At 33.6% G+C, this 17,744-nt stretch overlaps 1 protein-coding gene across 1 annotated transcript; it reads left to right on the top strand.

Annotated features, from left to right (window-relative positions):
• Positions 1-635: 635 nt before the first annotated feature.
• LOC6043536 lies at positions 636-15,538 on the top strand. The gene is made up of 7 exons (XM_038250397.1): positions 636-645; positions 1,523-1,672; positions 1,736-1,797; positions 12,273-12,276; positions 14,527-14,736; positions 14,798-15,054; positions 15,110-15,538. Exons 1-7 carry the CDS (start codon positions 636-638, stop codon positions 15,536-15,538), a joined length of 1,122 nt encoding a protein of 373 aa, XP_038106325.1.
• The last annotated feature ends 2,206 nt before the right edge of the window (positions 15,539-17,744 follow it).

Here is a 17,744-nt window from a genome sequence, read left to right as displayed (position 1 = left end):
TTAATAATTAGTTCTGATAACATCAATATTGAAATGATAAGAATTAAATTCAAACATAAAGAATGTTTAGATGTGAACTAAAATCATTTCAAAAAATACAAAGGCATAATCTTAACAAACGTTGAATTAGCAACATTTTATGTCAAAAGCAAAATAAACAAATAAATGTTTTGTTATAATATCTGAAAAATTGATCTCAGGATATTTTTTATTTATTTAGACACTCAATTTATTTATTGAATATTTTATGAAGGGCCGGTCATAGAACTATTTTGAAAAGCCGTCGCGGGCCGGATGAAATGGCTTTATGGGCCGGACGTTGGGCAGGCCTGACTTAAGTGCTCATAACTTTTGATAGGGTTGCCAGATCTTCAATATTTTTGGCCCGTTGGAAAGGTTTTTTTAAATAGCTTTCTAAAAAGGTTTCCTTAAAAAAACACCCTTTTTATAATCTTCCGAATTTTAGTCGAAATCGTTTTTTAGCATAACTTTTGAAGTACTTAACTAAACTTAATAATTTTCTGTAGTGACATACAAAAATATCTCGGAATCCTGTAAATGAACCCCGCCAATTTTTTTAATTGTTTTGTGAAATTGTCCAAGGAATCCGTTAAAAATATTTTCCATGGAGACGCATGGTACCTAGTTAGTTTTTTCGTCGACACAGAAACGTCTAGTCCCAGAAGGTCTCGGTGGCAAATTTTGAGACGAGATTTGTCTGATCACGCCTTCCGTCAGACGGGGAAGTAAATGCTGGCCCCGATCTAATCTAGAGGTTAATCGTTAGCTCAGTCCAGGTGTAGGAGTCGTCTCCCTGTCTCCTGCCTCGGTGGAGTCGCTGGTAGGCAGTTGTACTCATAATCCAAAGGTCGTCAGTTTGAATTCCGGGGTGGATGGAAGCTAAGGTGTAAAAAGTGGTTTGCAATTGCCTCAACAATCAAGCCTTCGGACACCTAGTTTCGAGTAGGAATCTCGTAATCGAGAACGCCAAGGCAATGCTGTAGAGCGAATAATTTCAGAAACGTCTAGTTTTTTACGATTTGATCAAAAATGGTGAATGTTTTAACGTGAAGACTTCCATCATTGTCATGATTTTTCGTTCAAAGATATAAATTTTGCGTCGCTTTCAATATTTTGTCAAAATTCCTTCTACAAGTTGTTTAGAATAGTGCCCTACACATGCTGATTCCTTTTGGTAACGATTAACCCATTCCTTGTGAAGTTATGGAAATCGTCATTCATCAATGATTGCCAACTAGGACGTCAATGACTGTGCAACAAAATTTTATAAATTTTGAAGCACAATTGATTTAGATCAAAAATTCTTTCAGTAGCTTCAAGAAGGCAACAACCGGCACACGCTGATTCCTTTTGGTGCTGAAATTTGTTTAATTGAATTTAATACAGAATATTTTATAGTGATGATCATTTTTCTTCGAAAATGATCAACGGCTTCACCTTAAACAAATTCTAAAGATTTAAGAAATAAATCCAATCAAACTAATTTTAAAATCCGTTCCAGAATGCACCGTCAACATCAACACCGCTTTGCAATCCCCGGAACCGGTGTTCTTCCGCAATAATGTACTATGGGCTCCCGCCGGTCCCTCGCTTGTTTGGAACACGGGTGAAACAACTGCAATCTCGTGCCAATCCGGTATTTTAAGCGGATGTAAGCTTTCTAAACAATTTTGCTCCGTCCAGTTCTTCAATTAAAAGCAAATTCACTTTCCAGTTACCGTTTCGTCGACTTCAATCACGTGCCGCTCGGGGACAAGCTTCGCCGTTGGTGGCACCGTGGTGGTGTATCGCGCCGTCCACCCGATATTCTTCAAACACTGGAATTTCTTTTTGATTTTGAGTGAAAACGCGGGCACGATCACTTTTCTTAACTTTTTATTGAAAAGTTTAATGAGTTACAAAAGGTCAAACACCAAAACTGACACTAAACTACTGAACTGAACTCCGAACTGAACACCGAACTGAACTACATACTGAACTACATACTGAAAAACTGAGCAAAACTGAACTACATACTGAATACTGAACAACTGACTGAACCCCGATCGAGATTTTCGATCGCCTTTTATAGTGTCCTCTTAGTTCATTTGAGGACTTTGAAGATCCCCATAATTCCTGGAATCCTTTGGGTTCGGATTTCTTGCCGAGACCTTCTGACCAATCAATTAGCGGGTGAGGTAATTATCCCTCCATGTCCTAATTGATTGGTCAACGAGTCAAAACCCGAAGTGTCGCATATTGTCTTTCTTCCCCTTTCTCTATCTCTCTCTCCCTCTGGCATAAGCAAGTGGATTAGATTCGATCTCCTATCGGCTCGCGCATGGGCCATCTGTTTTTGGCGCGTGTGAAAACCCGAACGCACAAACGACATCGCCTCAGCCGGCCCTTCGTTTGATCTTGAAAAGAGAACTGTGAAGTTATGCTAACTGGGCCAAGTTCCCCTGGGGGTAATTTGGCTGTAGACTAATTATGATTTGAGCGACTTCACGGTTCTCTTTAATTTCACCACTGGATGAAATCTCCTCATCATGGATCAAAGTCCAATCGCACATTATTGCGTCGGGGATTTCATCTAAGATGTGGGTCGCTACATACCCCCACACTTCCCAGCTAGATGTTCATCTAGAATAGGTGATCATCTACTGCCAGTTGATTGTTGGTTTCAAGGATGGTTCGATATAATGTTTCTTAGGATGCAATGTTTTGTTCCTTTATGATCTTATTTTTCTGTTAACAACTTGTGTTACAATAGATTGATTCATCTGTTCTACAATTAAGGAGTGGAGAGAGATTTATCAAATAGCTAAACATTTTTTTTTTCCTATCCTTGGTGTTTTGATATTGGTAATTTTTGTGTACCGCTCGTAGGCTGCTTCGTCTGATGTCCGTGTACCTCCGCAGTGAGTACTCGTCTTCTGGGATTGCCTTGCAAACTCTTTGGCAGGTGTGGAGATGATGACCATAGTTGGTTTCGCGTTGTTGGCCTCTCATCCTTCATTTTGGTGTATCTTCTTTGGTTTGTTTGCATAGTTCACTTATTTACTGTTTTTATTTATTTTTTTATTATGCATACCAGTTCAGTTGTAATAATGATAAAGGAATGTTTTTTGTCTTTCATTTTCTTCGCGACAGACGGAAATTATAAATGTGAGTTTGATCTGAATTAAGTTCTTTGGTTTATCTTATTGTGCTTCAACTTGTGCAATGCTTAGCTTCTAAATATGTTGATTATCATTTTTGATTATATGCATTTTTTTTGTATTCTTTTTTTTTTTCAGCGTTATTTTTTTATGTGTATGCTTCTCAGGTCTTAGCACTTAGTCATCAGAAACCTTGATCCGAGACTTGTTTTCTACTCATGTTCGTGGCCTTTTATTTCTTAAATGTTCATAATTTTATGATCATTTTATTGGCTACTTTTGGTTATGAGGAAATTGTGCATTTTCGTTCTGAGAGTTTTGCATATTTTAGTTTGCTGAAAATGAGAAACATATTTGCATTCGCATTGACACTGCAAAAGTATTAAGCTTTTATAATTAGATTTATGTTATAAGATCAAACTCGTACTTATAACCTCTTAATTTTGGTAGTATATTTTTACTGACAATTACAAACATGGAATAATTTTCAACTGAACTGTGGCATTAAAGAAATGTAAATATCCTTAGAAAAACTGAATATAAGTAGTTATTGTTTAATATATATTTTAAATGAACATAATTTTTATTACGAGATAAAAGTTGTCTTTTTACATTTTTTTTTTTTTGCGAATGTTCATTTTGCGTGTAACTTGGCACATTATAATAATGGTTGAACATATATTCGAATCGATTACCTGTAATACAATTGCAAATTTTATAATGTTTTTGTTTTCATTGTTTGATTTATTTGAGTATTACAATATTTGGTTTGATCTAGTTTCTTTGAATGTATCATTTTAGAATGGTTTAATAATATAATATTTTGTTTGAACTTTGTTGAGAACAAATAAATTTCCGTTTGTGATTCTTTGTATATGATTGTTTAAAATTTTCCTTGATATATTTTTTTTTTCAACACATGGTGATCAACAGTTAAAGTTTGATATATAACGCAAAAATAGAAAATTATTTTATAATACATATAAAACAATTTTATATTGTTTGAAGGCAATGTTATTTGATGGTTAGTATGTTAATCATCTTATTAGTTCAAAAGTTTTTTTTTCATGCAAAATTAATATGTTATTATTTTAATGTTTGTTAAAATTCTGTTTGTTAATATTTTATGTTTGTCCTGAAAGTTTTATTTAATTTTTGTTGATTCTCGCCTCATCGTCTTCATCTTCGTAGATTTTATCTCATCCTTTTCGCCTTCTTCTGAGGAGTTGTCGCTAGATTCGTTCGATAAAATAGTAACCGCTGTGTCCTTTGATTCCTCGTCAGATTCTCTAATTACATTCGTTAGTAAGTTCTGGTTGTTGATTGTTAGTTTATTATGGTCGCTATTGTTGTCCGCCTGAAAAGCATTAGTAGCATGCGGATCTTCTGATGATGTGTCCGTGTAGATGCAATTGTCAACCTCCTTTCCTGATCGTAAAAGTCTGTTTTGTGAAAATCCGATTTCAATATACGTGTTAGTCCATATATTGGCTGTTTTGAAACGAACCAATGCATCATTCATATTCAAAAATGTTTTAATGCAATCTCGACAAATTCGAGAGGGAAATCCATCACATTCAATATTTATATTTATTAAGTTGAAAGTAATTACTTGTAGATTGAAATCGTTTTTTTAAATCAAGAAAACTTTTCCCGTATTGTGGTTGCGCACATTCTGCAAAAACTTAGGTTATTGAAAATGCGCACACTCTTTTTTTTTAGTAGCCATAATTTGTCGTAGTCAAAGTCCTGTCTATCACCAAAAAAATGCTATGAACTGTAGAATGTATCCGGATTTTGTTTATACAAAATCTTATCTTCCCCTTTCCTTTCGAAGGTGGGACTGAATCTGTTGGAAAAGAAAAATAGTTATTAATAAATGTGACAAAAATGTGTTCTATACCACCACTTGATAATTGAATCAAAACCACACTCTTTTGAAACATGCTGGGGTGCACCTCCTTGTCCATACAGCGTCAATCATGCAATCGCAGTCATTCGATTCGTACATACTTGTTTAGACCTTTTGTTATTAGGCTCGCATTTTTATTATTCTTGTTAGTTTTTTTTGTTTTTTTTTTTTTTGCGTTAGTTAGGCCGTTTGGTAATTATTATTGTTCTCAAATTTTGGGTTTTTATTTTCTGATCCATTGATTTCCGTAAAGTTGGTCTAATTCTAATTAAATCGTTCTAATTTCCTACACTTCATTTTTTTTTTGATTTTTCGTTTAAATGATATTTGATCCAAAATTTAATGTCTCCTTTGAATTGAGACATTTTTCTTTTACAAATCGTTGAATTATTTTATGTTTATGAAACGTATATAATATTTTCAATTAGTTGATAAAATTTAAAATTTACGATTTTTTTTTTTACAATAATTAATTTGTGAACTGGCTAAAATTTAAATCTTAACGATTATTTATTAAGAATAGTTTATGTGTGAACTGGCTAAAATTTAAATTTTAACGATTATTTATTAACAATAGTTTATGTGCGAACTGGCCAGTTCTATATACATTTTAAATATTAAAACCGTGTAATTTGAAACTATCGTGCTATGAGAAGAATATAATGTTGATTTGATAGAAGAGTGTTGATATCTTCTAATATTTTGTTTATGCAGTATAATGCTTCGCGTTTCATATTCTCAGTAGAATTTTAATCCAAAATTATTTCCTGCATCATCGCGATTGTGTTTAATAATATATTTTTTTTAATTATTTGATCAGTAACTTTGTAATGCGACCAACATTGTTTGTTGAAGAATGGTTTTCTTGGCTTTTCATATTATATATTACTTAGATTTGACAATAATTTTTGTCTATATGTTTTCTTAAAATTGAGATCCGGATCCGCTATTTTTTCTGAAATTCAAAATAGATATCAGATATTATTGTCATACTTGGAAAACTTTTTATTGTTTTATAATTTTATTGAATAAGCAAAATTTTTTTTTATTGAATTATAAATATTTGATCAATATCCTTTTTCCATCCACAATTCTTTGAAAGTATTTATTTTGAGCGTTACATGGCGCTTAATTTCGTTTACAATTTTTTTTGTGTATACTTCATTGATCTTGGTTCATTTTTAGATTGAATTATTTATTTATATATTTTTTTATCTCTTTTAATGACCATTTATTCATGTTTTCCAAAAACAGTACAAGAATGCGAAACATTTCCAACTTTCAATTGATTTTGTTTTTCTTTCCTTGAGACAAAAACACATTCTTGAGTCTGTTTGAATTTTTGAAGCTCAATTGGAATTGCTTAAGGAAAATGTTAGCACAAAACTATTCAGAATACTTTAAACTGAAATAGTCCCCTCTACATCCGATGGCTTCGTTCTAGCCTTTCTTTTTCGTTTGTGAGGAGGCGCGTATAAATCTTCAAAGCTTTTAATCCAATTTAGCCAGAAAAATATCTATTTGGAGGTCAAGAATTATATTTCCATCCGTTATCCATCTAAAAATATCAATGCTTTCCCTATGATTCGCATTCCAGCCCTATGGATTTGAAAAAAATATTAAGTGTGGTTTAAATCAACCGAAAAATGAACTCAAGAAATACCAAATATTCGTATAAAGATTAGATGCTTGGATCTTTAATAAACCTTGCTTCTTTTTGATTTTCTTATTATTATATTTTTTTTGTTTAAATTTCACAAATTGAAGTTGCTAGTCATAAAATTTCTTCAATCTATTGTTGTGAATCTTCTCTAATTTTGTTCCATTTTTGATGATTGTTGTTTGTTCACTTGGAATATCAACAACTTCGTAAGGTCCTCTCCAAAGACTTTGGAGTTTCTTCCCTACTCCTGAAGGAATAGATTGCACAAGAACTAAATCTCCCCACATGGGTTGCCATTCGTTGGAATGCCGGTCGTAAATAATTTTTCTTTTATTTTTAGAAATTATCAAATTTTGTTTTGCTTTTTCATGAATGCCTTTAAGAGTTGCTCTAAGTTCGGCGATATAATCGTCGTATGTTAAGCTATCATTTTTGTATGCAAAAATGGATGTAGGAATTCTAGCTGCTCTTCCATACAATAATTCAAACGGTGAGTAACCGGTTGATGAATTTATCGTTGAATTATATTCAAACGTAAAAAATGGTAACAATGAGTCCCACGACTCAGGATTACCTAAAATAAATTGTCGAAGATATATTTTCAATTCTCGGTTTGATCTTTCAACCAAGTTAGCTTGAGGGTGATATGCACTAGTGCAGATCTTTTTAATCTTTAAGAGCTTGCAAACATTCTTCATGAGGCTGCTCATAAAATTTGCACCTTGATCGGTTACCACCTCCAAAGGGCAACCGTATCTGCAAATAAAATAATCTACAAATGTTCTTGCTACCGTTTCACTTTCTTGATCTGGCATCGGAGCAACAGTTAAAAATCTAGTTAGATCATCTTGTATGACAAGACCATATCTATTATTATCTTCAGATTGTACAAGAATTATAATATCCATATAAATTTTCTGAAATGGTTCCGATGAAGTTGTCGTTATTTTCATCGGTATTTTATTTGTCGGCCATATCTTATTCTTTTGACATGATTCGCATTGACGCACATAATTTTCTACGTCTCTTTTCATGTTATCCCATTTGAAAAGTGGGCTTATTCTTTTAAGCATTCTTTTTCCACCAACATGACCTCCCAAAGGAGCATCATGGAATTCTTTCAATACCGTTTCCCTATCTTCTACCTTGACAAAAATTCTTTCCTCTTCAGACGCATACAATGTGAAAAACTTTTCAAATTTGTTTGCGAAAAATCTTAAAATATTGATTTCCGGAAAACGTTGTAAGTTTCTGAAAGAAATTATTTGTATGTTTTCTGCGGATTTCGCAAAATTCGGACATTTTGTAAAACCTTCTAAAAAATCCATCGAAAAGTTCTTCTATATTAATAGTCGAACGTTTGGAACCATTTAAAATTATACCCCATATTTTATGCATGGGAAATGAAAAAGTTTTTCCGTCTAAATAATCTTTCATCCCGTGTGGTAAATCGATCAATTGACTTAATTCTTTAAAAGCAGTTTTACTGTTGATTATTACAAACGTTCCATCTATTGAATCAAAATCAATCATTGTTTTTGAAAATTTAAGTAATTTAAAATCTAACTCATCATTGTTTTGAGCATCGAAAAAATCGTCCAAGCTAAATTGTTTACTCGAAACATCAATTGTCTCATCTTCAATATCTATTGCTTGCAAAGAATCAATGGTTGTATTGAAATCTTCACCATCATCATCATTAAATAACTTGTTAGTTTGATTTTCATTATCATCAATCGATTTATTGTGATTAGAATTGTTAATAATATTATTTGGAGAATTTGTTTGTTGGCGTCTTTGTTGTCTGGTTACAACAGCTACAATGTTATTACTTAAATTTTCTGAAATCTTTTCAGTGTTATGAATTTTAATTTCTTCGTGTTGCATTCGAGATAAAAAGTCTGCAACAATATTTTCTTTCCCTTGTTTATATCTAATTTCACATCCAATGCCTTGGATTTTTAATCTTAATTTGGAAAGAGTAGGAGAAGTTTCTTTTAGTCTCCATAATGCAATTAACGGCCTGTGGTCCGTATAAACAATGAAATGTTGGTTGAATATATAATGTTTAAAATATTCAATCGCCCATACAATTGCGAGAAGTTCCTTTTCAATTATAAAGTATCTCTTCTCTGAATGACTTAATGCTCTACTAGCAAAAGCTATTGGGTGATCATTTGTTTTTTCATTTGATAGTACAGCTCCGATTGCATAGTCACTTGCGTCGGTTGTAATAACAAAAGTATCTTTGAAATTTGGTCGAACTAAAATTGGTTCTGAAATTAAACAATTTTTCAGGACATTAAACGCATCTTCACATTCTTTTGTCCAAATAAATTTCGTATCTTTCTTAAGAAGATTGTTCAAATGTTTTCTTTTATCCGCCATATTTGGAATAAATTTTCCATAAAAATTTACTGTTCCTAAAAACGACCGAACATCTCGTATTGTTTGTGGACGTTTCATATTTTTGATTGTTTTAATATTCTCATCTGTAGGCCTTATACCGTTTTCATCAATTATGTGTCCAAGGTACTTAATTTCTTTTTTAAGAAAATTGCATTTTTCTGGTTCAACTTTTAAATTATTTTTGCTCAAAGCTTCCAAAATGTTGCATAAATTTAAATTATGTTCTTCTATTGTTGTACCGAAAACAACTATATCATCTAAATACACAAACGCTTTTACTGGTTGTATTTCATATAAAATAGTATTCATTAGCTTTTGGAATGTTGAAGGGCTATTTTTAAGACCCATCGGCATTCTTGTAAATTCATAATGTCCTTTTGATGTCGAAAATGCAGTTTTTGCAGCATCTCGAGAATCAATCGGAATTTGATAAAATCCCGATTTAAGATCAATTGAAGAGAAAAATTTGCTATTACCAATGTTGTCTAAAATTTCATTAATTAACGGTATTGGATACACAAATGGTTTTGTAATTAAGTTAAGCGCTCGGAAATCTACTACAATTCTGTAGCGCTTGTTTCCATTTGCATCACATTTTTTTGGTACGCACAAAACTGGTGCATTCCAAGGACTTTTACTTGGCTTAATAATGCCCAATTTTAACATTTCTGCAATTTGCTCATCAATATGGCTTTTTGTGGACTCTGGCATTCTATATTGCCTTTTGTTTATAGGTATATTAGTTGTTGTTTCAATTTCGTGCATAGCCGCTCTTGAATATGTTAATTCGTCACCTTCCAGAAAAAATATGTGATTAAATTTCTGTATAATTGATTTTATATCTCTATAAGATCCATTTGTTAGATGGTCTAATTTGATAATATTCAGTAGCTGTTCCATTCTCTCATAACCTCTAACCTTTTTAAATTGTTTATATTCGATTACGTCGCAATCACGATCAGTATCTAAATCGAGTTCTTGTGATGTCACTTTTTCTTGGTGCTCAGTATCTAAATAAGGCGCTTCATTGTAATTATTTATTGGTTGTTCAGCTTCTTTCACTTCATTTCTTCGATTTTGGTAAAAACGAGGATTATTTTCGTAACAATTTGCAATAGTGTTGGTTTTTCTATCATGGACATTTTCATTATCATTCGTGTTGTTGCACGTTTTAGAACCAAAATTCAAAATTTTCACTTATAAATAAAGTATGCTTTTAAGAAAATCTGCACCAATAATACCAGGCACAGGTAAATTTTTCATGACACTGAATTTAGTTATAAAGATTGTGTTTCCCACTAATAAATGTACCATAACTGTACCAATCGAATGAGTAACACTTTCTGAAATTGTTGAAAGAGTAACTTTTTCATGGTTATTAAAAACTGAATAACCCATTGAGTTTAAAACGTTTTTCCTAATTAAGTTTGTGCATGCTCCTGTGTCTAGTAAAAATTTTACTTTATGACGTGGAGTTTTCGAAGACGCAATTCTTATTCGAAATTGGTAGTTTGGTGTAAGGATAATCGGAATAGTTTCGTGTGGGGGGTTATATTCTAGGAAGTTTTCAATTTTTCTTGCAAAAATTCTACCATTTTTCTGATTTGTGTTTTGACTTAAATTTGTGTTTGCTTCAAATAAATGTTTATTCGTTTGGTATGATTGGTTGTAGAATTTTGAAAACCCCAGTTATTAGTTTTTGGATAGCGATTATCTTGGTTACTATTGGTGTTGTTATTGTTGTATCTATTATTTTGATAATTTTCGGAACGTTGGCGGTTCTGATTTTGATATCTTGGTATTTGTTGAATTCGGTTTTGTTGTGAATTTGGGTATCTATTTCTTGTTTCATTAATCTGAGGTTGATAGTTCCTTTGGCCCATTCTTTCTGGGTAATCTCTTGAATTGTTGTTAGGTAGTAATTGCTGGTTTGCTTTTGGTTTTTGTTGATAATTATTAAAGTTTCTATTATAGTTTTCCTGGTACTGATTCTGTCTAATATATTGGTTTGTGTTTGTTTGGTGAGTTGGTCTTTGATTATTTCTATTATTTGGTAGATAATTATGGTATCTGTTCCAATTCGTTGCAATATCTGGACGTGTATCATTCCATCTTGAAAAATTTCTATAAGCGGAATTATTTGATTGTTTTTGAAAATTATATTTTGAGACTTTACATGCTTGTAAACGTCTCTCGATGTCATCAATTTGTTCACATTCTATGAACTCCTGATCCAAATAATCCAGAAGTTCAGTAAAATTTTTGTCTCTTTGCGTCTTGGCTAACTGTTTTAAGTTGCAATTTTTCAAACCACCCAGAAAGTGGATTTTTAAACTTCTCCTAGCAAATTGTCCGTCAATATTATCTTTCTGTTCGATGATTGAAATTTCATTCAAAATATTCAAAGCTCTTTTTTTATAATTTTTAAAATTTTCATTTTGACCTTGCTCTAATGTTTCAATTTTCTGTAGAATATTTTCAACAGATGCAACAGAGGAAAATTCTTTAATCAAATTTTCCCTTGTTTCGGCCCAATTTTTGCCGCGAATTTTATTTGTCCTATCAAGTGCTGTGCCTTTTAATTTCATGAGCACCACATTAATCAACGATGCTTCGTCCACCCCATAGGGTAATTGTGAAGCAAATTGATCAATTTGAAATAAAAAAGGATCTAATTCATTTATTGCTCCATGAAAATCAGGAATACATTGAATTGCCAATTTCATGGGAAAATTAAAAATTTGAATTTCATGATAGTTTTTGTTACCAAGTACTGTTTGGACTTTATTTGTATTCTCTTGGATAATAATTTTGGATGGTTTTTTATTTTGGTTTTGAGTAACGTTATTTTTGATTAATTTCTTCTCAGCCTCTTTTAAAAATTCATAAGCTTCATCAGCTTTTTCCAAAAATCTGTTTTGGCCGATTAGTATATTTTTGAAATATTCAGAATTTACTTTGGTTTTAATTTCTTCGACAAGCCTGTTATAATTTTTACAGTTGTCTTTAAATGTATCAATTTTATCACTGACCCACTCCAAGTTGGAAAGTTGATCAGATAATTTTAAATCTTTTATTTCGTCATCTGTTGATCTTTCAATTAGTACCAAAACTTTTTCTTCTTCAGCCGTGTTAGTATTATTAGTTTTTGATTTTTTATCATTATCATCCTTAACGTCTGAATTTGTTTCATGTTTTGGATTTTTCAAAATATCCAAAGCTTTTTCCACTTTTTCGCGAACTCTATTGTGATATGAATCAATTATCTTTGAAATTTCCGCACTGCTCTTACTTTTCTTATTTCGTACAAGTGCTTCATATTGTTGAAAATAATCATTAAATAATTCAATTTTGTCGAGAGTATTTTGTTCGCTCCTAGGTTTATTGATGCTTTTCTTCAAGTTCGAAAGCTCTGCATCAATGTATGCTTCAAGATGTTCCATTTTTGATTTCCTTTTTTTTTTTTTATTGAAGAGAAATGAATAAAAAATTCAATCTGATAAACGTGTACTTTTGAGATTATTTTTTTTTTTATTTCACTTACTTTTTCTTTTCTTGTTGAGTGTTGGTTTTTGTTTATTTCATTATTATTTTTCTGAGAATTTGGATTAGTAATTTCACTTTTCGGATTAAACCTTCGCTTACCACTGGTGGGGGCTAGGGTTTCTGAATTAGTAGGCGAAATCTCGTTTACTGGTTTGATATTTGTCTTTAATATTATGATTTGATTGATTGGTTTAGTGTTTCACTATTTCGGATTGAACTTTCGCTTACCACTGGTGGGGCTAGAGTTCCTGAATTAGTATGCGAATCGCGGTTATTATTTTATTATTTTTCTTGTACTGTATATTTTTAAGGGGTTTGATCTGTTTGGTTTAGTAAAATATTTTTGTGATATTCGAACTTTCGCTTACCGCTGGTGGGGGCTAGAGTTCCTGAATTAGTAGGCGAATCACGGTTATTTTTTTTTATTACTCATTTTTCTTTTAATTTTTAATTTTTGATTTAGTAGGCACTTTTGTGATATTTGAACTGTTGCTTACCGCGGGTGGGGGCTTCAGTCCGTTGGTTAGTAAACGATGTCGCGTTTAAATTTCGATTTTATTTTTATTTTTCAGTTTTGAAATTTTGGTTTAGTATGCACTTTTGTGATATTTGAACTGTTGCTTACCGCGGGTGGGGGCTTCAGTCCGTTGGTTAGTAAACGATTTCACGTTTAAAATTATTGTTTTTTTTCACTTTGCTTTTTTCTTTGCGATTTTTCAACACTCAATAAGAAAATTTTATTTTTGTACACTTTTTATTCTCTTTCTTTTTCAATAAAGCAAAATTAATGAAACACTTTTTTTTTTAATGAAAATGTTTTGGAAAAAGACAATATCAGAATAATGTAAAAATAGATTCTAATATTTAAAAAAAATGGTTCAGACGATTGTTCAAAGTTGATTAGTTGCATTAATTAGTTAAAATTGTAAAAGTACTTACCAAATTTTCATGTCGGCACTGGTTTTTTCTTCCAATCCAAGATGGCGTCTCCTTCCGTTCTTGGAATTTTGCTGTCACCACTGTATCGCGCCGTCCACCCGATATTCTTCAAACACTGGAATTTCTTTTTGATTTTGAGTGAAAAACGCGGGCACGATCACTTTTCTTAACTTTTTATTGAAAAGTTTAATGAGTTACAAAAGGTCAAACACCAAAACTGACACTAAACTACTGAACTGAACTCCGAACTGAACACCGAACTGAACTACATACTGAACTACATACTGAAAAACTGAGCAAAACTGAACTACATACTGAATACTGAACAACTGACTGAACCCCGATCGAGATTTTCGATCGCCTTTTATAGTGTCCTCTTAGTTCATTTGAGGACTTTGAAGATCCCCATAATTCCTGGAATCCTTTGGGTTCGGATTTCTTGCCGAGACCTTCTGACCAATCAATTAGCGGGTGAGGTAATTATCCCCTCCATGTCCTAATTGATTGGTCAACGAGTCAAAACCCGAAGTGTCGCATATTGTCTTTCTTCCCCCTTTCTCTATCTCTCTCTCTCCCTCTGGCATAAGCAAGTGGATTAGATTCGATCTCCTATCGGCTCGCGCATGGGCCATCTGTTTTTGGCGCGTGTGAAAACCCGAACGCACAAACGACATCGCCTCAGCCGGCCCTTCGTTTGATCTTGAAAAGAGAACTGTGAAGTTATGCTAACTGGGCCAAGTTCCCCTGGGGGTAATTTGGCTGTAGACTAATTATGATTTGAGCGACTTCACGGTTCTCTTTAATTTCACCACTGGATGAAATCTCCTCATCATGGATCAAAGTCCAATCGCACATTATTGCGTCGGGGATTTCATCTAAGATGTGGGTCGCTACAGTGGATTCGTCCGCGTTGACTTGCTCGACGCGTGTGACCGGCGAGCTGGAAGTAACGAGCACGGCCTGCGGTGGCGGAGCGGGTCAGCTGCGTAACATTGGCTTTCGGAATTCGAGCGGCCAGATGGTGACGTACATCCAGTCGTGCTACAACGTCAATACGGCGTCGGTCATCTACACCAGGCATGTGATTCCGGGGCGAGCCATCAAGCGTGAGTTCGGGACGAGAGGTGGTTCATCTAGTTTAACTAACCTTAACTTTTGTCTCAACAGATGCAATTAGCGAAGCTTACCGTCCGGCGTTCAAGGTAACAGGAACGGCGTCCACCGTAAGTCCAGCGACTTCTTACACTACGGCTCAGCAGAGTTCTCGTCTCGCCACTCTGTTGGGTTCCCAGACTCAGGCAGATAAGTACATTACGTCCAGCTCCTTCATGTCACGTGGTCATCTGTCCCCGGATGCCGACGGCATCTTTCGTCCCTGGCAATGGGCAACTTATTATTACGTTAACGTGGCTCCACAATGGCAGGTACAGTTTTTACTTTGACAGAGATAGCCATTTTCGATAAAATCAATCATTCTAGGCGGTCAACGCTGGAAACTGGCTTCGTGTTGAGGATGCTGTTCGGGCAGTATCGAACCGACTCCAAGAGGATGTTCAAATCTTCACTGGAAACCAAGGAATAATGACTCTACCCAACGTAGGTGGCCAACAAACCCCAATCACCCTGGAGGCAGGTGGAATCCAAACCCCAAAGTGGTACTGGAAGATCGTAAAGTCACCCAGCACCAACGCGGGAATTGCCCTGGTGACCAACAATGATCCGTTTAGAACCAGCATGCCCGCTGCTGAGATGCTTTGCAGCAATGTGTGTACCACCTATGGCTGGGCCAACGCAAACTACGCGAACTTTGCCCAGGGGTACACCTACTGCTGTACGGTGGCCGCTCTGATGAAGGCGATTCCGGCCATCCCGGTGGAAGCGAGTGTTGCGAACGTGCTGGCGTTTTGAAGGTTTATTGGAGTGAGTTATAATAAATCAGTTGCTTTTGGAACAAAATGTTTCAATTAATTTGAATTTTTATTGGGTGTTTGCAAACATTATTTGCAAGTTGATAATTACCATGCGTCTCCTTCAAAATTTACTTTACAAAAATAAATTAGATGGAGGAACCTGGTTGTTATAAACTAAAATTTCTTTTACGTTTTCGTTAGTCGATTTGTTGTTGTAGGTACTTATTTATTTGTTTGAAACAAAGTCCATCTAGCATTGGAATCCCTGAATCCCTGATTTAAAGTATCCGGAAATTTATGAATAACGGTTATTGTAATCTGAGACAGGTTTTTAGCCACGTTGTGTACAATATAATGAGATTTTTGATTGGTTTCATTTGAACGACAAAATTGCTAAAAACTGCTTCTCCCTATATATTCATGTTCTGTTGGCCCGAATCCCGATTCACCACATTAATATTTTAATTTCAAAAAAAATAAATTTATATTGATCTATTGAAAGTGGGTAATGTTTTTAAATAAGTGGATTTGGATACTTTTAAAAAAATGCCATTATTTTTAACAAACAATCATAACTTGGCTGAAATAGAAACTTTAGCCAATCTTAGCTATTTGTTCTGTTTAATTTTTTATGAGACTTTTTCTAGTTTGTAGGTAGGCTATAAGATGAAAAAAATAAACAAGATAAATGTAAATAGAAGACGACAGTTAAAAAGGCAAGTAAAGCATTTTAAAGGACCAAACTTGCTCACAACGACCTCTTGAACAAGGGAAACAAATAATAAAATTTAAATAATTTGGCCGTCAGAGGGTTAAGCGTCTTTACTCGCAGAGCTGATAATTTTTGTTCTATACGTAAATAAGCTTGAACAGTAGGGTGATTCAAATATCTAGAATGCAAAATTGAATGTTATGAAGTCAATTGATTAATTTATGAGCAATTACATTATAAAATAACATTTTCCTGCCTACCTAATAAATCAGTTTCAGAAATAAATTCTTGGAATGTGACTTTGTTATGGAACTATCTTGAATTTAAGGAGGTATCCAAGGGGGTTTTCTGATTTTGGAACACCCTAACACAGCTCTGGTCAGTTAAAAAAAAAAACATAGATTGCTTAGTACGTGCATCAGCATAAGAACCTGGGTTTTCCCATCAGATGGACAAAACTGACCTGGAAGTGGTTTAAGCGGGCATTTTTTCAAATTGGAAAGCACATATAAAAAGAGAGGACGATGAGCAGAACGTCAGTTGGCGACTCTGCTGTTCCAAAATGAGACGGTTATTACTAATTTTAGTGGCACTAGTCACAATAAAAGGTGTGGTGGGTAAAACTGGTAAGTATCTATCAAGAATTGTATAAAATGAAGCATAGTGTTGTACAACATGCTGTAATAATAATTTTCAAAAATCAAAAATAGTTATTTAAAAAGGTTTTTTTTACCGTAAAGTATCAAAGAAAATTTATTAATTTATATATAAAAGACACGATTTTTTAAATCTTGAAGCCTCCTAAAATTAGGGTAACCGAGTTAGTTTTTCTCAAATGTTGAATATTTTTAAATTTTGAATGTTAATCTTGCATGGGATTACACATTTATTTAACTTTATCCTGGTAACTGGAATATTTTTTATGTTTTCAGGATGCACAATTGATACAATTACTGAACTATCTGATTTTCCTCCTGTTTTTATCCGTGGTATGGAACTTTGGGCTCCGGACGGAAACTTTTATTCATTTAAACCAGGAGAAAGTGCCACAATATCATGTCACCATGATCTGTTGAAAAGCGGAAAAGTTGATGGAAATGGCAATGATAGTAAGAAAAAAAAAAATAATACTGCTAGTAAACCAAATTTCATGTTATATATTTCAGTTCTAGGAGACAAAAAGGTAGCAAAACTTGTGTGCGATGGTGTACACTTTAAAATTGATGGTGTTTCGGTAGAAAGTAAGGAATTAAAATGTCTAATCAACGCTGAAAAAAATTCCCCCATCTGGGAGTGCTTGGGTTGCGTCGAACAAAAAATGTTTCAATGATGAAGGAACAATACGATACATTGGATTCGACATCAATGGGCAAATTTTTGCACCCTACATAACAGTTTGTTACAACGATAAGACAGCTTCACCAATCTACTCTCGCCATGTGCTGTACGGAAAATCAACAAAAGGTAATTGTATATAAAAAGGAAAGTTTAA

The sequence above is a fragment of the Culex quinquefasciatus genome, chromosome 2 (assembly GCF_015732765.1).
Source record: "Culex quinquefasciatus strain JHB chromosome 2, VPISU_Cqui_1.0_pri_paternal, whole genome shotgun sequence".
Classification (NCBI taxonomy): Eukaryota; Metazoa; Arthropoda; class Insecta; order Diptera; family Culicidae; genus Culex; species Culex quinquefasciatus.
This window is presented reverse-complemented; position numbering and strand designations above follow the sequence as displayed.

Bases quoted from the DNA above. Each gene is read 5' to 3' on its own strand.
- LOC6043536 (XM_038250397.1), top strand. The intron at 1,673-1,735 runs GTAAGCTTTCTA...TTCACTTTCCAG, and splicing joins ATCCGGTATTTTAAGCGGAT to TTACCGTTTCGTCGACTTCA. The intron at 15,055-15,109 runs GTACAGTTTTTA...CAATCATTCTAG, and splicing joins ACGTGGCTCCACAATGGCAG to GCGGTCAACGCTGGAAACTG.